The sequence below is a fragment of the Abrus precatorius genome, unplaced genomic scaffold (assembly GCF_003935025.1).
Source record: "Abrus precatorius isolate BTA unplaced genomic scaffold, Abrus_2018 Scaffold2, whole genome shotgun sequence".
Taxonomy (NCBI): domain Eukaryota; kingdom Viridiplantae; phylum Streptophyta; class Magnoliopsida; order Fabales; family Fabaceae; genus Abrus; species Abrus precatorius.
The window spans coordinates 24462728-24485559 of NW_020874362.1; the positions used below are offsets into that span (position 1 = coordinate 24462728).

Sequence of the window (22832 nt, forward strand, 5' to 3'; positions counted from 1 at the left end):
AGCAGAAAAAAAAGACTAAGAAGGATGAGAAATGCCTAAAATTTCTAGTAAATGTGTCTCTGTAAATAACAAAGCTATACTAAAATGGCATCAGCATGTCCTTAAAAATATAAAAGCAAAGCAGACACTTCAGAAGCATTGCATTGAATCATATCCATACAAGTAATTTTACCGAGATTCGTGGTGCATCCCAACACAGGTCCACTACATATTATTTGATAAATGCAATTAAACATATCAATACAAGTAATTATGATATGCATAAATGACTAGTTGATCATTCTTCAACTTGTTCTCATTTCTTCATATGGAAGCAACTCTAGCAAAGCTAAACTGAGAGACGTAGTTGAAACTTGAATATCACCCAACTAACTCTTGCAGCTTCTGAACGAAACTATCAATATAAGTGTTCTCCAAATCCTTGTTCAGTAAGAGTTTTCTCAATTTTAAACGATTTGCTCTAACCTCCCTTCCAACCTCACTCTCGTCATCCATCACTGTCTTCACAGCTTTGCAGACACTCTCCTTTGTGAACAAACCATCTTCTTCACCTTTCTCCACTTCAACACCAGCTTTCAAGGTACTGCTTATCATCCTTGCATTGAGGATCTGGTCAAGAAGATTTGGTAAAACCACAATCTGACACTTGTTCAAAAGTGCCGCTAGCAAAGATCCAGATCCACAGTGTGTAATGAAGCACCCTATAGATGGGTGCTCAAGAATTAATGTCTCCTGAATCCAACCCCCATGTACAATGCCTCTTCCTTGAACCCTCTCTTTGAATCCTTCAGGCAAAGCTGCTTCAACAGACTCAAATCCAATAGGTTCTTTAAGTGCTGCAAGAAATGGAAAACCTGTTAACTCAAGACCCAGCAACAATTCCTTGAACTGATCATGATGCATCCTCCATTCACTTCCAAATGCACAGTATATCACTGAACCAGGTTTGAATCCTGCAAGCCATTCAGCCCATTTTTCATCCAAAGTGGAGCTGTTTAGCTCTGGTAGGACAAGCCCTGAGAGCAAAAAAGGCTTCCCAAACAAGGTTTCAAGATACTCAGCATATTGTCCCTCGAGTTCTCTACAACCTTTGAATCCAACTGCATCTGAAAATTTAGTGCCAGTGCTGATGCGATCATGCAAAGGAACACCACTGCCAAGCTCTACTTTCATGAATGAAGCTAATAATCGAACCTCATGAGCTTGAAGCTTGATGGAAGAATCTGGGAACCCAACTGGGGGATGCACCCACTCATCTGCATCTAAGTTCTTTTCCTGACACAGTTTTTCCACGGATTCCACATAAGCTGCTGCTATCATGCTTATAACTGTGTACTGAACAGACTTGATGCCTAAGCGCCGGGTCAAGCTCGGCATCCAACATGTGAAATCGAAGAGTACAACGTTGGGTTTCAGATGAAGTAAAAGTAGTTCAATGTCCTTCTCAGTACGATCCATGGCAGTCATAAGATGCGTGATTAGAGAAAAGGGAACATCTGCAGTGGTCTCAGCATTAGAAGGAAGGCCATCAACTTGGGGAATGGTGATGGGGAATAATGTTATCGTTACTTATTTTTTATTATTATTTTAAGAATCTATCGTCTTAAACCTTTCGATACTTAATTTTTTATTTTATCAAAATTTGATGGCTACTTGGCTGAGTCAGAGAGCAGGTTTTGAAGGAACGGCGATTCAAGTTCCGATATTAGTCTTCAACTCACTCACAAAGCTCTTTCCTATGACAACTTATCAAACAATGTCACAAAGCCAATTGTTTAATCATGTATATTATTCTTAGAATCAGATTGCTATCATTAAAGCTTTTAGAATAAGTGGCATTTTGCTGAGTGATATTTGCAGAGTTTAATTATGATGAACCAAATTCAAATCCAGTGAATCGGTTAGGTCAGTTGTTGGTATTTGTTTACCCTTTGTTTTAATTAATAAACAATTTTCCTTAACCAGAATTGGTATAAGAAGTGAGGACCTTCAAGATTTATTGGCGCTGTCGATCATGGGTTGCAGCATGTCACTTACATCTCCTAGGCTTGTGAATCCATCAACTATTTTTAGACTATGGGTTCTGTCTCATCAGCATTTTACCAACTGTCTCATTGATTTTCAGGTAACACTTGGAAGCAGCATGTGCATTATAATTATTTTGCTTGAACCACAAAGCTTTATTATTCAGCTCCAATGAAACACACTGGTCGTTTTTGTTACCGTCTCTTGTGAGTGAGTTTATTATTCAGTTCCAATGAAACACTATAGTTCTCAACAAGCATTTTTAAGAGAAGAATATAGAAAAAAATCTTAACTTTTTGCTAAAATAAAAAATTAAGTATCGGAAGGTATAAGACGATAAATTTTTAAAATAATAATAAAAAATAAGTATAGATTAACATGTAACAATAATATTAAAATTGATTAAAAAATGTGAATATCAAAGATTGTATGATGATAATGTATTAAAATAATAATAATAATGTATTATTATTTTATTTTGTCTGATATATATTGATTTTGACATGTATTAATTTTTTGTGTAATATTGATAATATTGGAACAATAGTATATTAAAATAATAATAAAAATTTATTATCGTTTATGTATGAGCAATATTACTGCTGAGTTAACAGAAAAAAAGTATCAGACAAGAAATTAATTTTAAAATATATCTATTTTAAGAAATTATTTTTAAAATGACATTATTTAATTAAAAAAAGCCTATTTATGCAGAACTGATACTCTTTAAAATCTTTAATACTATTATTCTCACTTCCGGCTGCTATGGCTCCATCTCCCAAAGAATCACCTTGGAAAGTGACAAATGCTCCTTTTGCCTACAAGCCCTAGAGAGTATTTTATAGTTAAGAGGTCATTTGGACTGATAGTGTTGTGATAGTCTTTACTCACTGAGCTTATTACAGCTGTCTCAGAACGTTTTGCGAAGTTAATAGAGTAAATGGAACGTATGTATTGATGTATATTTTTATATTTTGGGTAGCATAACACGTTCTTGAACTATGCCAAAATAATAATGCCCCTTAGGTTAATATTTTAATTAATATTAAATTATCTATTTTATACTTTATAAATTAGTGATTGACTAAGTTATTAATTTAATTTAATTTATATAATTAAGTCTTAAAATTAGTCTCTAATTTGTCACTCTTTTATTAAAAAAAATTTATAAAAGAGTTATAACTTATAAAAAAAATATTTAATAAAATATGTCTTAACTTCTATTTTTCTTTATTTTATACAAATTTATTAGTTATCTCAATCTATTTTTATGATAATATTAATAAAGTAGTTAAATATTTTATTTAATTTTTTTATAATCTATACAGTGACATTTACTTAGTTGATTAAAATAAAATTAACTTTTTTAATAAATAGAGTGTTTGTTATATGTGAATAATTAATATTTTTTTAAAAAATAAATTGGTATGAGATATTTTGTTGGATAAACTTAAATTATGAATTCAAATAATAAAATTTAAATATATATAAAAAATATACATAAACTATTTAACTCGATCTAAAAGACTAATGTTTAGAAGAGTATTTTAAAAATTATTAATATTTTGAAATATATTTTTAAATTGAGACGCATTTTGGTTCTTTGTTATAATATTTTAATTACATTAAACTTGACTCAATTGTTAATTTAGTTAATTTTATATATAAATTTTTAAGTTAGTGAATCGTTTGATTATAGTTAATTTTATTTACATGACTTATATTTTACAATACATTAACCCTCGTATATGTCAATTATTTTTCTAGACCAACAGACATAAATATCAAAGATCAAGAAGTGTATTAGAGAAATAAAAAAAAGAATTATTCTATCAGACAGTTTATGTTTGATTTAACAATTTTAAATTTAATTATTTATCAATGTTATATTTTAATTGAGTTTAAAAATTCTTAATAATGAAGAAAATTAATTTTTTTTATTTAGTTTATTTATCATGATTTTTTATCCATTAATCCTTTACGTCATAGTTGTAAGTTTACTTAATCGAATCTTGTTCTAAGTGTTTATATACAAAACTTATTTTTAAAAACAAATCAAAAATAATATCTCATGAAGTATTATAAGATATGCATGATCTCATGAAAAACTCTTCTTATATACTCATATGTTAAGTCATTTCAATAATAAACTAACTCTGATGATATTTTTGTTTGAAGATACCTTTCATTATAATTTACAATTTTTTTTAGTTTATTTTTTTGTGTTTTCTCCTCTTTACCATTTTTTGTTACCATATTCAATCTTTTAATTTGATTGCTAAAACTAAAATGGTTCTTGGTATCAAATTTTAAAATCAATATTTATTATAAATCAGTCGCTAAAAATTCAATCTTTAAATCCATTGTTAATAAGTAGTCACCCTGCGTTTAGTAGAAAAGAAATTAAAACAAAATCGTCTCAAACTCTGTCACCAACATAATTATGAGCAATTTTTTCATTCCAGAAATATAATATCGATATCGACTAATTTTCTTGTAACCTTGCGATAGGAAGTTATTCATTTTACGGGGTTTTATTAAAAGGGAAATTTAAGTTAACACAAATGTTTGAAAAGAAGGATTGCCACATAAATCACATTATGGCTGTTTATTGAAAGGGGAAAAAAAAAAAGACACAGAAGGATAAAGAAACGCAAGGAAAAACTCCGATAAAAATGTGCCTCCAAAAACAACAAAGCTGCTATTAAAAGGGCATGGCATGTCCTTAAAAATAAAAAAGGTGTGAGTGAGATGAGTAAGATAGTTGAAATGTGTTATTATGAATAGTTGAAAATAGTAGTTGAAAAAGTTTTAGTAAAAGACTCAAGAGATGGAGAATTGATGTCTTGATTACTTCTTCTTCATGTCTTTTACAATGAGGCAGCATGCCTATTTATAAGCATTATCCACCATTTGGTTCAATATACTTGAGCTATTTAGAAACTTGAAGATTTACAATATTCTAGAACTTTCTCTAGAAGCATCTACATATTAGAAGATACAATTAGTTTTTCCTAGATTGTTCTTAGTATTTTTTCTAGACTATTCTAGAAATTTGTATCAATTTCTAATACTCCTCTTTGATGCAAATTTCTGTAACTCCAAGCTTCGTGCGTAGCTGTTCAAATTTTGGTCTTAGTAGTGATTTAGTAAAAATGTTTGCAACTTGATCTTTAGTTGTGCAATACTCGAGCTTGATTTCTTTAGTTCCTTCTGCTTCCCTGATAAAGTGATATTTGATTGCTATGTGTTTTGTTCTACTATGATGGACTGGATTCTTTGTCATTGTTATAGCTGATTTGTTTTCACAGTAGATTATAGTAAGCTCATTTTGTTTTTCTCCCATTTCTTCAAGTATTTTTCGTAACCATATTGCTTGACTTGTAGTCTCAGCAGCTGTTACATATTCTGCTTCTGCTGTTGATTGCGCAACTGTTGCTTACTTCTTTGAAGCCCATGAGATTGTTCCTGATCCTAGTGAAAAGGCATAACCAGATGTGCTTTTCATGTCGTTGATTGATCCTGCCCAGTCACTGTCGGTGTAGCCAAGTAGCTTTGAGTTGCTCATAGTTTGGTACCATATACCATACTCTTTTGTGCCTTGTAGATATCTTAGGATTCTTTTTGCTGTTCCAAAATGAATTTGGCTTGGACTTTGCATGAATCTTGAAAGAAGACTTACAACATACGTTATGTCTGGTCGTGTGGCTGTGAGATATAGTAAGCTTCCAATCAAACTTCTATAATGTGATGCATCAGCTTCCGGTGCACCATCATTTTTCTTCAATTTCTCATTTGTCACCAATGGAGTGCTGACCGTCTTACATCCATTCATCTTAAATTTCTTGAGTAGTGCTTCAACATATTTCTTCTGTGAGATAAATATTCCTTCTTTCTTTTGTTTTACCTCTATTCCGAGGAAGTAGTTCATTAAGTCAAGGTCGGTTATTTCGAAGGTCTTCATCATATCTTCTTTGAACTTAGCTATCATCTCCACATTGTTTCCTGTGCAGATAAGATCATCTACATACAAGGAGACAATAAGTATATCATACTGACCTTGGATCTTGGTGTATAAAGTTGCTTCACTTTTGCTCCTCCTGAATCCTTGGTTTACAAAGTATTGATCAATTTTGTTGTACCATGCTCGTGGAGCTTGCTTCAATCCATATAGAGCTTTTTTCAGTCTTAGTACTTTGCCTTCATTACCTTTGCTAACGAAGCCTTGCGGTTGCTCCACATAAATCTCTTCTTGAAGAATGCCATTGAGAAAGGCAGATTTTACATCGAGTTGATAAATGTTCCATCCTTTTTGTGCAGCAAGAGCAATCAGAGTTCTTATAGTATCCAGGCGAGCAATTGGAGCAAATGTCTTGTTGTAATCAACTCCAAGTTGTTGTGAGTATCCTTTAGCTACGAGCCTTGCCTTGTACTTTTGTATGGTGCCATTGGGATTAAGCTTGGTCTTATAGACCCATTTTACCCCAATGATATCTTTATCTGTGGGGCAATCTACTAGCTCCCATGTGTTATTTTTCTCAATCATTTTTATCTCTTCTTCCATTGGCTTGACCCATACTTCTTGTTTTGACGCTGCTTCAAAGCTCTCAGGTTTAGTTATGGCCAGGTTACAAGTCTCGTATATATCTACTAAAGATCTAACTCGTCTTGGAGTAGACTCTGGTAAGGAATGTTGTTGTTATGGAGGTGAAAATTTCTCACCTGAGACTTCTTCAATTTCTTGAGGTTGTTGCATTGGTATGGAAACATTTTTCTGAACCTTTTCATCTTTCCAATTCCAAGCAACATTTTCATCAACTTCAACATCTCAACTAATGGTGAGCTTCTTGGTTTGCAAGTTATAGACTCGATATCCTTTTGACTGTGTTCTATATCCCAAGAAGATACCTCGTACGGTTTTGTCTTCTAGTTTGTGTCTCTTCTCTTCTGGAATGTGTATGTAGCAAATTGATCCAAAAACCCTTAGATGTTTTGCTGATGGTTTTTGCCCACTCCAAGCTTCAATTGGAGTTTTATCTTGGACAGCCTTAGTTGGACATCTGTTAAGTATGTAGACAGCAGTATAAACTGCTTCAGCCCAGAAAGTATTTGACAATTCTTTCTCCTTCAGCATGGATCTAGCCATCTCCATTACCGTGCAGTTTTTCCTCTTAGTTACTCCATTTTGTTGTGGAGTATATGCGACAGTAAGTTGTCGTTGAATGCCTTCATCCTCACAGAATTTATCAAACTCTTGAGATGTATACTTTTTGCCACGATCACTTCTTAATACTTTTATCTGTTTACCACTTTGCTTCTTGACAAGGGCCTTAAATTTCTTGAAAATTCCAAAGACTTCTGACTTTGCTTTGATGAAGTAGACCCAAGTCATTCTAGAAAAATCATCGATGAAAAGGATAAAATATCTGTTATCATGTAGTGATGGTGTCCGCATTGGTCCACAAATATCTGTATGAATAAGCTCCAATAAGTCTTTTGCTCTCCAAGCTTTTCCAGTAGAAAATGGCAATCGATGTTGCTTGCCAAAGAGACATCTTTCACAAGCTTCATTATTTTCTTCAAGATATGGAAGATCCTTCATCATATTCTTTTGATGTAGTAGTTTTAAGGCATGAGTATTGAAGTGGCCAAATCTTCGATGCTAAAGTCGTGAAGTATCAACTTCTGCTTTCATGGCAATATTAGCGCCTTGTTGAAAGCTTATTGAAAAACTTCGATTTCTTTTCTCCATCTTTACTTGGCCAATCTCTTGCTTTTTGTTGTCATATATCTTACATATGTCCCCTTTGAAGTGAAGAGAATAACCTTTCTCCATCATTTGGCCAATACTCAAGAGATTTTCATTGAGGTTGGGGACTAGTAAGACATAAGTAATAAGTTTCGTACATTTCTTTGTCTCCACCATAATAGTGCCTTTGCCTTTTGACTCAGTGATAGTACCGTTCCCCATTCAAACTTTCACTTTGATGGATTCGTCGATATCCTTGAAGATGTTTATATCTTTGGCCATGTGATTGCTGCAACTGCTATCCAAGTACCAATTTCTACTTGTTTCAGTACTGGGATCTTGAGTAGCATAGAAAAGATGTGGTTCTCGATCATCCTCTTCAGCGAAATTTGCTTGATATTTGTTTTTGTTGTGACAATACTTTTTCACATGTCCAAATTTCTTGCAGTGTCGACATTGTGGTTTTCCACGATACTGACATTCTTTTTCAGCATGATTTGTCCTCTTACAAATACCACATGGAAGGTATTTATCTTGATTATTTCTAGAGAAATTTCTAGAATTCTCTTTATTTCTAGAAGTTTCTCCATTATTCTTTCTTGCTTCATTCCCTTTATTTTGAGACCGTAATTTGAGCTTTGATTGAAAGACATTTTCTATTGAGTCCCCATCATGCCTTTTCAACCTTTGCTCATAAGCTTCAAGGGACCCTACCAACTTTGTCACTGATAGAGTAGATAGGTCCTTTGTTTGCTCAATAGTGGTGACAATTAGATCATACTTACGGGGAACTGTAATCAGTAATTTCTCAACAACTTTTTTGTCAAGAATATTTTCTCCGTAAGCTCTCATTTGATTAACCATTTCTTTTATTTTGGAATAGTAATCCTTGACGGTCTCAAACTCTTTCATTTTTAATAATTCAAACTCTCGTCGTAGAGTTTGGAGTTTTATAGCGCGTACCTTTTCGCTTCCTTCAAACTCTTCCTGCAGCGTACTCCATGCTTCTTTGGCTGTTATAGCACCCATTATTCTTGAAAAAATTGCATCAGTCACAGCTTGTTGTAGAGTAAACAAGGCCTTTGAATCCTTTTGTTTATTCTCCTTCAATTCTTTTCTTTGAGCTGGAGTAAGGGATGATATGTCTGAGGGAGTAGTGAATCCTTCATCCACAACATCCCACAAATCTTGGAAAGTAAAATATGTTTTCATTTTTGTGCTCCAAAAATTATAATTTTCGCCATTGAAAATGGGGACGAGAAGAGATGATGGTTGAGTAGTGCTAGTCATGGGTTAGAAATTTTTGGAAGTAGTTTATTTTAATTTTGAAATAGTATGGTAATATTTCTACGTCCAGTAGATGACTGAACGTAGCTCTGATGCTACTGATAGTTTTTAGTGTGGGTGAGATGAGTAAGATAGTTAAAATGTGTTAGTAGGAATAGTTGAAAATAGTAGTTGAAAAAGTTTTAGTAAGAGACTCAAGAGATGGAGAATTGATATCTTGATTACTTCTTCTTCATGTCTTTTATAATGAGGTAGCATGTCTATTTATAGGCATCATCCACCATTTAGTTCAATATACTTGAGCTATATAGAAACTTGAAGATTTACAATATTCTAAAACTTTCTTTAGAAGCATCTACATTCTAGAAGATACAATTAGTTTTTCCTAAATTGTTCTTAGTATTTTTTCTAGACTATTCTATCAATTTGTATCAATTTCTAATAAAAGCAAAGCAGACACAGCAATAAAACATATGCATTCAAGGAATTATGATATTCATATATGGCTAGAACTTGTACTTATATATTCATATGGAATCAACTCTAGCAAAGCTAAATTGACAGCTGTAGTTGAAACTTGAATATCACCCAACTAACTCTTGCAACTTGTGACAGAAACTATCAAGATAAGTGCTCTCCAAATCCTTGCTTAGTAAGAGGTTTCTCAATTGTAAATGATTTTCTCTGACCTCCCTTCCAACCGCACTCTCAGTGTCCATCGCAGTCTTCACAGCTTTGCAGACACTCTTCTTTGTGAACAAACCATCCTCTTCTCCTTTCTCCACTTCAACACCAACCTTCAAGCTACTGCTTAACATTTTTGCAATGAGGATCTGGTCAGCATAATTATTTGATAAGGCCACAATCTGACACTTGTTCACAAGTGCCTCTATCAAAGATCCAGATCCACAATGTGAAATGAAACACCCTATAGATGGGTTCTCAAGAATTAATGTCTGCTGAACCCATCCCCCATGTACAATGCCTCTTCCTTGAACCCTCTCTTTGAATCCTTCAGGCAAAGCTGTTTCAACAGACTCAAATCCAATAGGTGCTTTAAGTGCTGCAAGAAATGGAAAACCTGTTAACTCAAGACCCAGCAACAATTCCTTGAACTGATCATGATGCATCCTCCATTCACTTCCAAATGCACAGTATATCACTGAACCAGGTTTGAATCCTGCAAGCCATTCAGCCCATTTTTCATCCAAAGTAGAAGTGTTTGGCTCTGGTAGGACAGGCCCTGAAAGCAAAAAAGGCTTCCCAAACATGGTTTCAAGGTAGTCAGCATATGGTCCCTCGAGTTCTCTACAACCTTTGAATCCAACAGCATCTGAAAATCTGTTGCCAGTGCTGATGCGATCATGCAAACGAACACCACTGCCAAGCTCTAATTTCATGAATGAAGCTAATACTTGCACCTCATGAGCTTGAAGCTTGATGGAAGAATCTGGGAACCCAACTGGGGGATGCACCAACTCATCTGCATCTAAGTTCTTTTCCTGACACAGCTTTTCCATGGATTCCAGATAAGCTGCTGACGTCAAGCTTGTGATTATGTACTGAACAGACTTGATGCCTAAGCGCCGGGTCAAGCTCGGCATCCAACATGTCACATCAAAGAGTACAATGTTGGGTTTCAGATGAAGTAAAAGTAGCTCAATGTCCTTCTCTGTACGATCCATGGCAGTCATAAGACGTGGGCTTAGAGAGAAGGGGACATCTGCAGTGGTCTCAGCATCGGAAGGAAGGCCATCAACTTGGGGAACAGTGATGGGGATGAAGGTTATCAACATTGAATAAAGGTTAAAATGTTCTAACTTGGCCTTAGTTCTTTTGGGTATGAAGAAGGAGATTCTGTGTCCTCTTTTTGCTAATTTGTTGGCTAAGTGGAGAAATGGTGATATGTGTCCCATAGCAAACCATGGGTACATAGCTATGTGCAACTGCAGCTGGGGTGCGGCCATGGGAATCTAAAAAATATCAACACTCAAAAGTTTTGGTCCGATAGACACGGCCACAACCCCCTCTGTGTGTTGAGTGATAACTATTTCTTCAACAAGTAAGGATCTTGGTTATAATATGGTTGTTTCAATATCATAAATATTGAGACCATTGTCTCTCGACGGCTTCCCGTGAGAGGCTAACATGACACGCCATTTCCTACCACATATCCAATGCACTCTCCACGTGCATGCCATGCAAATCAAAGAAAAAATGTACACTACACGTGCATGCCATGCAGTGTATCTAAATTCATTGTCAAATATCGGTATTTACAAAAGTATAGAAATTATGAATTATGAGTAAAAAAAAGTTGTGTCTCAAGATAATTTTTATTATTTCTAATAAATTTTAATTAATAATTAAAAATAAATTAAAAAATAAATTTTTATTATTTCTGCTTTTTCCCGTCGTCGGGTGCAAATTTAATAATGTAAACAGAATTACATTGAATAAATAAGACTGAAAAATAATTATTGTAATTTAACCTATTCTAATTTGTATACTCTCACTAACTAACGACATACCTCACTTCTAGTATGACATTTTGCTATCTTTCCCTTTTCTCTCCGTCAACAAGATGCACCAAAAACGTTCTCAAAGCTCTACGTAATCTAAAAAAACGCGACTTAATTTTAGAGCTGTTAAAAAAATCGTACAAATTTTAAACCTCTACTAATCATGTTATTTCTAGTTTCATATCACTTTTTTTTTTTAATGTAGATGATCAACAATGCTTTACATAGACGAAGATATTAATTACATAATAAATGTGTATCAATAATATTTTGATAGAATTGTTCTTAAAATTTTATTGTAATGTTACTATGGGTGAAACTTCTTTAGTGTGATGCAATTAGTAGACTAGAATTTGTCCTTGTGATGTGATGATGGAAATGACAATGATTATGCTCTTCAACCACAAGGAGTTATTCAAGATATACTTGTGGTTGTAATTATTACATATTTAAAATGTTAATAACTTGTTCAAATATTTATGTTATGGTAGCTCAATATCAAGAAGTTATGACAATGAAATTTTTTAATCTTATGATATGGATAAAGATTTGTTTTCCTTTAGATTGCTAAATGTTCCAATCAAGAAGAAGATAAGGAAGAAATTGAAGATGAATTTGCCATTTGACAAAGCCATAGGTAGTATCGCGCTTGCAGTAGGAAAGAGCAATCTCACCCCTAACAGAGGCAATACTTTCCCAGTTGCTACAACATAGTGGCACACTCTAAATATCTGCTTGTAAGAGGATACAACTTATTAAAGTACCCCAAAACTATCGTAAATTATACAATCCCTAATTTCTATTAATTTATAATACATTATTATTTGTCTTAACTTTAGTCTTACATGTGTGCTTAATTATTTGACTTGTTTTAAATGAAATAATTTTTATCGCATGTGCTTATTAATAAACATTTATTAAATATTTAATTGAGTTGTTATAACGTACTTTTGATTGATTATTTAAGGCAAAATATTTCCAATCGATTTTTTAATTCATAATGCATTTACGTTTCTTGTCAAAAGTCAAACATTTGACTGACACGTGATACTTTTGGAGCTCAAGTCAAACGCTTACTTCCTTGGGTTCTTTGTCTTGTGCTTACTCATTTCCGATCAAAAGAATATAAAATATTATTCATATTATTTAATAAAATATAAGTAAAGAGGAGTAACTATAAATGAATGTATTCAAATTATCTTTTTTTTCTTATTTGTATTTTTAATAAATAGTAATAATCTAAAAGTATATATATATATATATATATATATATATATATATATATATTAGTCAAAATTGGATGTGTTAGTCAAAATTTGTAGGCATCACTAATTTGTGGCTCAGTTTTTTAATTGGCACTGGCATTTAATTCATGTAGGCACCGTCCAAAATTGCATCGAATTGTCAAAATTTGTTACAGTAAGTTACTGTAACAACATTGAAAAATTAACAAATCACTGTAGCAAATTTTGCCTATAAAAGGCAATGAAGCAACGAAGGTTTAGGCGCACATCGTTCACGGATCAGTAAAAAAAATTACTTAGAGAAAATTGTGAGTGTTATTTTGTAACTCTTATTCCATTTTGAGAGAATATTTATTGAGAGAAAATAGAGAGATTTATTACTCTTTGTCCTCATAATTTTAGAGGACTTCTTATACTCTCCCTTTTACATAGTGGAATAACTTTGCTCGTCGTCATCCGTGGGTTTTTTCTCCAATTTGGAGTTTTTTCCACGTTAAAATCTTGTCTCCATTATTCTCTTCCTTCTTTTTATTTCCAATTAAATTTGATCTAGTCTTCCGCATTGCATTGATACCTCAACAAGTGGTATCAGAGCTGTTGTTTAATTAGAAATGTCTACCATTACAAAATTTGACATTGAGAAGTTTGATGGCAAGATTAGCTTTTCTATTTGGAAAGTCCAAATGAGAGTCGTTCTCACTCAGAACGGATTAAAGAAAGCTTTAGATGGAAAGTTGAAAAAACCAGCTTCCATTGTCCAAGGAGGTTTTTGATGAATTCACTTTTTATTATATTTTTACTTGCCTTTTTGGTGCTCCTTAATAGAAGAAATGGACTTAAATAGTACAAATAATATAGAAATCACATTTTGAGTAAATATCATAGGTTTATTAATTTTTGGTTAATTTGTATTTAATTACATAGATATAGATTGCAATTTTAATTATCTTAATGATTTTGCAGAATGCCCAAGTCAAATTTGAGAAATCTTGGTCCTTGGATGAAAGTTGCCCCCAAAGTAGCCACTTTTGGGAGCAAAAGTGACAACTACAGCAAGTCTGGGCATTAAAATTCCAAAGTAGCCACTTTCAAGACCAAAAGTGACAACTCCAGAAGTTCCAGGGACGCTAATTTTGAAGCCTTCCTGCGCGTGGTTACTATGGGCTCTCAAAGTAACCTGCGCACCAAAGTAGCTACTTTCAGCACAAATAGTGGCAACTCCAGAGAAGCGGCAATCCTTCCATCCTGCGCGTGGACACTTTCAAGGCCCAAAGTGGACACTTTCAAAGGCAAAAGTGGACACTTTGGTGACATGTCATCCACTATAAATAGATTTTAGGAATTAGGGTACGGGACTTTTGACACTTTACACAATTTTCTTTGCCAAATTGGGATAATTTCTTACGACATTGGAGTCTTGGGTGACAGCCAAGGGTCCTCTATAGGTTTTAATTTCCAATTTCTCTTTTGATTTTTGTTGAATTTGCATTAATGATGTTTACGTTCTTGCATTTCTTTCTCTCTTTTGTGAAGCCCATCCACATGGAGGGCTAAACTTCCTTGTAATTCCTAGTCAATGCACATGAATCTTGAATACTTGGTATTAATTGCAATACAAATATTTCTTTTCTTGAATTTATTAACCCCAATCTCTGAATGAAATGGAATTTGCATGAAGGGAACATTGCTTAATGAACCCTAATTTACCTAACGAAATTCTAATTCAAAATTGCTTAATTTTGGTTAATCCTTGAGGTTGCTTAATCTTAGGGATAGAGATTGGAGCCCATTAAGATGCTTAATTTTAATTGGGATGTTAAAGTTAGTCTTCGCTTGTTAGATTAACTTAATTTAAGGGAAAGAAAGGGGATTATTGAATCATTTGGAAGAATAATGATAGAACTCATTGCTTGACTAGGGATTACTCATTTTAATTGATTGAATTTCATTAATTTACATTTCGTTCTTGTTTAAAATCCAGAAATTGACAAACCTCCTCCCAATTTACTTGCTTTAAAATACATGTTCTCAACCAAAAATTCCTTGGAGACGACCTAGGATAACACCCTAGTACTGCATTCATTTCTTTGCATATTTGATGAGGATTAACGACAATCTTTTGCATGACGAGTAGCTAAATATCGTTTCATCAGTTTTATGTGAAGTGGCCGACGTAACCACTGTTGCGAAATTGTGGTTAAAGTTGGAAACTTTGTATATGACTAAAAGCCTCGCCAACAAGTTTCGTCTCAAGGAGCGATTATATACATTCTGTATGATAGAAGGTACTCCCACTCAATCTCATCTTGATGAGTTTAATTCTATTATTATGGATCTGCAAAATATCGATATTAAAATCGATGATGAAGATAAAGCTGTTTTGTTGATTGTCTCTTTACCTTTTACCTACAAACACTTCAAAGAAATTATGTTGTATGGTAATAATGACACCTTATCCTTTGAAGATGTTAAATCTAATTTATTGTCCAAAGAAAAATTTGATCTTGAAATCCATTCTGAGGACAAGGGTGAGGGTCTAAGTGTTAGAGGTAGAACTCAAGTAAAAGGGAGTACTAGTCACAAAAAGAGTAGATCCAAATCTAGGGGACGAAAATCCAACACTACCTGTCGTTATTGCAAAAAATATGGGCATGACATTTCTGATTGTTTTATCTTAAAGAAAAAAGAAGAAAATAAACAAAAGAAAGAAAAAGGTAAACAACCTGTTGAAGCTGCTAATATTGAGACTGATTATGATGGAGATGTTATGGCATCTGTTGTCTCTTCTGACAAGAGAAGCAAAAATAAGTGGCTTCTTGACTCTGCATGCACATACCACATGTGTGCTTATAGGGATTTATTTACCACTTTTGAACCAGTTAATGGTGGTATTGTCTTAATGGCTAATGATACTCAATGCAAAGTTGAAGGAATAGGTACTATTCTGATCAAGGCTCATAATGGTGTTGTCAGGACTCTGATTAATGTTCGCTTTATTCCTGAATTAAAGCGAAATCTCATCTCTCTTGGCACCCTTGAATCTCTTGGGTGCAAGTATTCATCGGAAAGTGGAGTCCTAAAGGTATCAAAAGGTGCTCTTGTTTTGTTGAAAGGTAACCCAGTTGGTATTTTATATTTCTTGCAAGGTTCTGTTGTGACAGGTTCGGCAGCTGTATCTTCTTCTATGCTTGATAATGATGTCACCAAATTATGGCACATGCGCCTGGGCTATATGAGTGAAAAAGACATGCATCTTTTGAGCAAGCAAGGTCTTCTTGGTAATCAAGGTATCGATAAGTTGGAGTTTTGTGAACATTGTGTCTTTGGGAAACAGAAAAAAGTAAGTTTCTTTACTGCAACTCACGTACAAAGGGTATTCTTGATTATATTCATTCTGACCTCTGGGGGCCTTCTAAAGTTCCCTCTTATGGAGGACGCCGTTATATGATGACTATTATTGATGATTTTTCTCGCAAAGTTTGGGTTTATTTTCTCAGGTATAAAAATGAGACCTTCCCCACTTTTAAGAAGTGGAAAACTCTTGTTGAAACCCAGACAGGGGGAAAAGTCAAGAAGCTCAGAATGGATAATGGATTGGAGTTCTGTGACGGTGAATTTATCGAGTTCTGCGCAAATCATGAAATTGCTAGACATAAAACCATTCCAAGAACACCTCAGCAAAATGGTGTTGCAGAATGAATGAACAGGACTCTACTTGAGAAAGCTCATTGTATGCTCTCAAATGCTGGGTTATGGCATCGACGTGAATTTTAGGCCGAAGCAGTATCAACTGCTTGTTACTTGGTTAATCGTTCTCCACACTCGTCACTTAATTTCAAAATTCCAGAAGAAATTTGGTAAGGTAATCCTGTTGATTATTCCAATTTGAGAATCTTTGGATGTCCTGCTTATGCACATGTTAATGATGGCAAATTAGCTCCAAGAGCTATTAAGTGCATATTTCTTGGTTATGCATTTAAATCTAAAGGATATCGTTTATGGAATCCTAAGTCACAAAAATTAATTCTTAGTAGAGATGTGACTTTTAACGAGGATGCTTTATTATCTTATGGAAAATAATCTTCTGTGATTTCTTCTACTAGTACTAATAATCTGCAGGGTACTAGCGAGAAGGTGGAGTTGGAGTTGAAATCTACAACTCCTAATGTTGATGTTTCATCTTCTTCTATCAATGAGTCTAGTACTGATATTTGTGGTGATGATGATGTTGATGAGATTACCACTTCTTCAATTCAGCCGCAGGAAGAGGAGTATTCCATTGCCCAAAACAGACCAAGAAGGACGATTACTAAGCCAGCTAGATATGCAAATTATGCTTGTGATGATAATTTAATTGCATATGCATTATCTGTTGCACAAGAAATAAATGATGACATTGAACCAACCAGTTATATTGAGGCTGTTTCTTGTGCTGATTCTTCAAACTGGCTAGTGGCTATGAATGAAGAAATTGAAAGTCTTCATAAGAATGGTACTTGGAGTTTAACAGAGCTTCCCAAAGACAAACAACCTTTGAAATGCAAATGGGTCTATAAGAAGAAAGACAACATTCCCGGGGTTGAAGATCCTAGATGCAAGGCACGATTGGTTGTTAAAAGCTTCAGCCAAAAGGAAGGTATTGACTTTAATGAGATTTTTTCACCTGTTGTCCGTTATACCTCCATACGTGTTTTGCTTGCTTTTGTTGCTTTATTTGACTTGGAATTGGAGCAACTTAATGTTAAGACAGCTTTTCTGCATGGAGAGCTGGAAGAGGAAATTTATATGGAGCAACCTGAGGGATTTATTGTTCCTGGTAAAGAGCATCTTGGCTGCCGATTGAAGAAATCTTTATATGGACTCAAACAAGCTCCAAGACAATGGTACAAAAGGTTTGATTCCTTTATGATTGGGCAAGGTTATTGCAGAAGTCAACATGACGACTGTATTTATTTTCAAAAACTTCCTAATGAATCTTACATATACTTGTTACTATATGTTGATGATATGTTGATTGCATCACGTGATAGGTCTCTGATCAGGAAATTGAAAACTCAACTCAATAATGAGTTTGAAATGAAAGAATTGGGTGCAGCTAAGAAGATTCTTGGAATGGAGATTTGCAGGGATCGTCAAGCTGGTAAATTGTTTCTATCTCAACAAAAATACGTTGAGAAAGTGTTTGACAAGTTTAATATGTCTAATTGCAAATCTGTTTCTACTCCACTTGCTGCACATTTCAAGTTATTATCTGATCTTTGCCCTGAGACAAAGGAAAACATGGAGCGTATGTCACGCGTTCCTTATGCTAGTGTTGTTGGCAATCTTATGTATGCTATGGTATGCACTAGACCTGATTTAGCATATGCCGTTAGCATGGTGAGTCGGTATATGCATAATCCTGGAAAGGATCATTGGAGTGCTGCAAAATGGATTTTTTGGTATCTTAAAGGTACTGCTGATATTGGCTTGGTATTTGATAGAAATCATGCAACAACTGAAGTTACAGGTTTTGTTGATTCGGATAATGGTGGCGATCTTGACAAAAGAAGATCTATTTCTAGTTACATATTTACTCTTTGTAACTGTGCTATTAGATGGAAAGCTCAGCTTCAATCTCTTCCATCATTGTCTACGGCTGAAGCTGAATATGTTGCAGCAACAGAGGGTGTAAAAGAGGCTCTTTGGCTTAAAGGTCTGATTAATGAACTTGGTCTTACACAGGATGTTCTTACTGTGTTTTGTAATAGTCAGAGTGCTATTTACTTGACCAAGAATAACCGCTACCATGACAGGACAAAACATATTGATGTGAGACATCATTTTATCTGAGAAATTGTTGCTAAGGGTGAAGTCATGGTTCAGAAGATTCATACATCTGAGAATCCAGCTAATATGCTTACTAAGCCTCTTCCAAAGGCCAAGTTCCAACATTGCTTGGACTTGGTTGGTCTCTCCAACACTTAAACGCCCTTCTGGGTTTAAACGACGTCGAGCAATTTATCAAAACTGATTCAAGATGGAGATTGTTAGTCAAAATTGGATGGTGTTAGTTAAAATTTGTAGGCACAATTTGTAAGCACCGCTAATTTGTGGCTCAGTTTTTCAATTGGCACTGGCATTTAATTCATGTAGGCACCGTCCAAAATTGCATCGAATTGTCAAAATTTGTTACAGTAAGTTACTGTAACAACATTGAAAAATTAACAAATCACTGTAGCAAATTTTGCCTATAAAAGGCAATGAAACAACGAAGGTTTAGGCGCACATCGTTCACGGATCAGTGAAAAAAATTACTTAGAGAAAATTGTGAGTGTTATTTTGTAACTCTTATTCCATTTTGAGAGAATATTTATTGAGAAAAAAATAGAGAGATTTATTACTCTTTGTCCTCATAATTTTAGAGGACTTCTTGTACTCTCCCTTTTACATAGTAGAATAACTTTGCTCGTCGTCGTCCATGAGTTTTTTCTCCGATTTGGAGTTTTTCCCACGTTAAAATCTTGTCTCCATTATTCTCTTCCTTCTCTTTATTTGCAATTAAATTCAATCCAGTCTTCCGCATTGCATTGATACCTCAACAATATATATGTTGAAAATTTTGAAATTCAAGTAAACAAAAGGAATAAAATTTGAAAATAATAATAAGAATAAAAATAATCAAAAATAGAATCAGGATGGTAACTGTCTTGGGTGTTAACGTGCTGACAATGGGAGACAGACAGAACTGATGAGCATATAAAGGAGTTCCTACTTCAAAAAGTTGAAAATTGAAGAAAAAAATAATAACAATAAAACACAGAGTTACCAAAAGAAATCTAATAATCACCGGTGATTTTTCTACTCTTTCTCCATCCTTTCCTAAAAGTGCTTTCCTAGCTAGTCAAATTCTTCGGTATCTTATGTTTTTAGATAAAAGAAATTTTAAATTATTAGATTATATGTATTTGAATAATAAATAAGAGTATTTATAAAATAATTCAGAGTTTTAACTACATAAGATATATAGACAGTGTTTATTATTAGAAAAATGGACTTTTAACTTGTCAACTCTCATCAATTCGATTCAAACATCCAAATGCAGATATGCGAAAAGGAAATCTCTATATATAAATTTGGGCTACAAAAATCTACTTTAGTGTACAATACAATAAGGCGATTTCTTAAGATTTGTATATTTCCAATCATGCAATTACTTCAATACCTATAGCGTCATAGTGATATTATACATGTTCACTATCAATGTATGGTGGTTGCTTTTAATACTACTCTTCCGGTCGACTTGGTATTGATTTCGATGGGTTTAAATTTATAAAATTAGACCCAGTGAAGTTTAAGTATGAGTTTAAGTCATAATTGAATTGTGATAAGCATTTATTCATTTTAAGGGATTTTATTAAAAGGGAAATGTTAGTTAACATAAACATCTGATAAAAAGGATATATACCACATACATCACAGGACGCGCTGTTGACAGAAAAGCAGAAAAGAAAGACTAAGAAGGATGAGAAATGCCTAAAATTTATAATAAATGTGTCTCTGTAAATAACAAAGCTATACTAAAATGGCATCAGCATGTCCTTAAAAAATATAAAAGCAAAGCAGACACTTCAGATGCATTGCATTGAATCATATCCATACAAGTAATTTTACCGAGATTCGTGGTGCATCCCAACGCAGGTCCACTACATATTATTTGATAAATTCAATTAAACATATCAATACAAGTAATTATGATATTCATAAATGACTAGTTGATCATTCTTCAACTTGTTCTTATTTCTTCATATGGAAGCAACTCTGGCAAAGCTAAACTGAGCGACGTAGTTGAAACTTGAATATCACCCAACTAACTCTTGCAGCTTCTGAACGAAACTATCAATATAAGTGTTCTCCAAATCCTTGCTCAGTAAGAGTTTTCTCAATTTTAAATGATTTGCTCTAACCTCCCTTCCAACCTCACTCTCATCATCCATCGCAGTCTTCACAGCTTTGCAGACACTCTCCTTTGTGAACAAACCATCTTCTTCACCTTTCTCCACTTCAACACCAGCTTTCAAGGTACTGCTTATCATCCTTGCATTGAGGATCTGGTCAAGAATATTTGGTAAAACCACAATCTGACACTTGTTCAAAAGTGCCTCTAGCAAAGATCCAGATCCACAGTGTGTAATGAAACACCCTATAGATGGGTGCTCAAGAATTAATGTCTGCTGAACCCAACCCCCATGTACAATGCCTCTTCCTTGAACCCTCTCTTTGAATCCTTCAGGAAAAGCGGCTTCAACAGACTCAAATCCAATAGGTGCTTTAAGTGCTGCAAGAAATGGAAAACCCGTTAACTCAAGACCCAGCAACAATTCCTTGAACTGATCATGATGCATCCTCCATTCACTTCCAAATGCACAGTATATCACTGAACCAGGTTTGAATCCTGCAAGCCATTCAGCCCATTTTTCATCCAAAGTGGAGCTGTTTGGCTCTGGTAGGACAAGCCCTGAAAGCAAAAAAGGCTTCCCAAACAAGGTTTCAAGATACTCAGCATATTGTCCCTCGAGTTCTCTACAACCTTTGAATCCAACTGCATCTGAAAATTTAGTGCCAGTGCTGATGCGATCATGCATACGAACACCGCTGCCAAGCTCTAATTTCATGAATGAAGCTAATAATCGAACCTCATGAGCTTGAAGCTTGATGGAAGAATCTGGGAACCCAACTGGGGGATGCACCAACTCATCTGCATCTAAGTTCTTTTCCTGACACAGTTTTTCCACGGATTCCACATAAGCTGCTGATATCATGCTTATGACTATGTACTGAACAGACTTGATGCCTAATCTCCGGGCCAAGCTTGGCACCCAACATGCTGCATCAAAAATAACAATGTTTGGTTTCAGATGAAGTAAAAGTAGTTCAAGGTCCTTTTCAGTACGATCCATGGCAGTCATAAGATGTGTGACTAGAGAAAAGGGAACATCTGCAGTGGTCTCAGCATCAGAAGGAAGGCCATCAACTTGGGGAATGGTGATGGGGAATAATGTTATCAAATGTGGATGAAGGTTCAAATTTTCGAACTTGGCCTTTGTTCTTTTGGGTAGGAAGAAGGATATTCTGTGTCCCCTTCTTGCTAACTTGTTGGCTAAGTGGAGAAACGGTGATATGTGTCCAATAGCAAACCATGGGTACATAGCTACGTGTAACTGCAACTGTGGTGTGGCCATGGTAGTCTCAAAAATATCAACACAAAAAGTTTGGTTCGAGAGACAGAGCTACTATCTTCTATATATATGGAGTATCGGGTTCCGTTTCTTCACAGAGATAGGCTCAAAATAAGAAGCTACTATTACGTCTCATTTATTAAGTGAAAATAGATTTTTTATAAAGAAAAGGGCGACACAGAGAGAGAAGATAAGTTGTTCAGGCCAATGAACCAAATAAACAGGATAAGATTCTCTGCAGTTTTGTCCCGAATTAAACGAAAATGCAGCACTCTGCCGCTCAACTCAACTGGTTTGATCTCTTCTTTTTTCAATGTATCTATAGCTGCTTCCAGTGAGAAGCTAACGTATATATTAAGCACCATTAATTACCTACCAAAGATCCAACCAACTAACAGGTTTTATCCCCTTTAATGAACTTAGAAGTGTTGTATCTGCATGCATGCATGCATACAGTGTATAAAATCATTTCCCGCTTCTCTATGCACCGTCACTCACCTAGAATTTGATGCTCGGCCATCTTTATATATTCTCTATGATTGGTATTCATCTAACACCAATAATGGGTACCCATCAAACACCAGCCTGGCCCTTTTTATTCAACTCACATGATTCATGGATAGGAGATTGTAGCTTTATTTTTTCTGTTTAAACCATTAGAATTTAGGAAATGTTAATATCGGTATGAGGATACAGTTTAAACAATTAATAATAATAATAATAATTTACTTAAAAAGTATTTATTATTTTTTATAACTTTAATATAATAAATACAGTATTTTTAATA

The 22832-nt window shown here is 34.4% G+C and overlaps 3 protein-coding genes across 3 annotated transcripts; all 3 read right to left on the reverse strand.

The window, feature by feature from the left end:
* Positions 1-286: 286 nt before the first annotated feature.
* On the reverse strand, positions 287-22053 carry LOC113857500 (anthocyanidin 3-O-glucoside 2''-O-glucosyltransferase-like). Its single transcript, XM_027489468.1, has 2 exons — positions 20662-22053; positions 287-333 (listed from the first exon to the last, which is right to left on the reverse strand). The coding sequence occupies exon 1, from the start codon at positions 22046-22048 to the stop codon at positions 20669-20671; it is 1380 nt and encodes a 459-aa protein (XP_027345269.1). The 5' UTR covers positions 22049-22053; the 3' UTR covers positions 287-333; positions 20662-20668.
* On the reverse strand, positions 361-4548 carry LOC113859656 (UDP-glycosyltransferase 79B30-like). The gene is made up of 2 exons (XM_027492371.1): positions 4527-4548; positions 361-1568 (listed from the first exon to the last, which is right to left on the reverse strand). The coding sequence occupies exons 1-2, from the start codon at positions 4546-4548 to the stop codon at positions 361-363; spliced, it is 1230 nt and encodes a 409-aa protein (XP_027348172.1).
* On the reverse strand, positions 9646-11049 carry LOC113859657 (UDP-glycosyltransferase 79B30-like). The gene has a single exon (XM_027492372.1). The coding sequence runs from the start codon at positions 11026-11028 to the stop codon at positions 9646-9648; it is 1383 nt and encodes a 460-aa protein (XP_027348173.1). The 5' UTR covers positions 11029-11049.
* Positions 22054-22832: the final 779 nt, after the last annotated feature.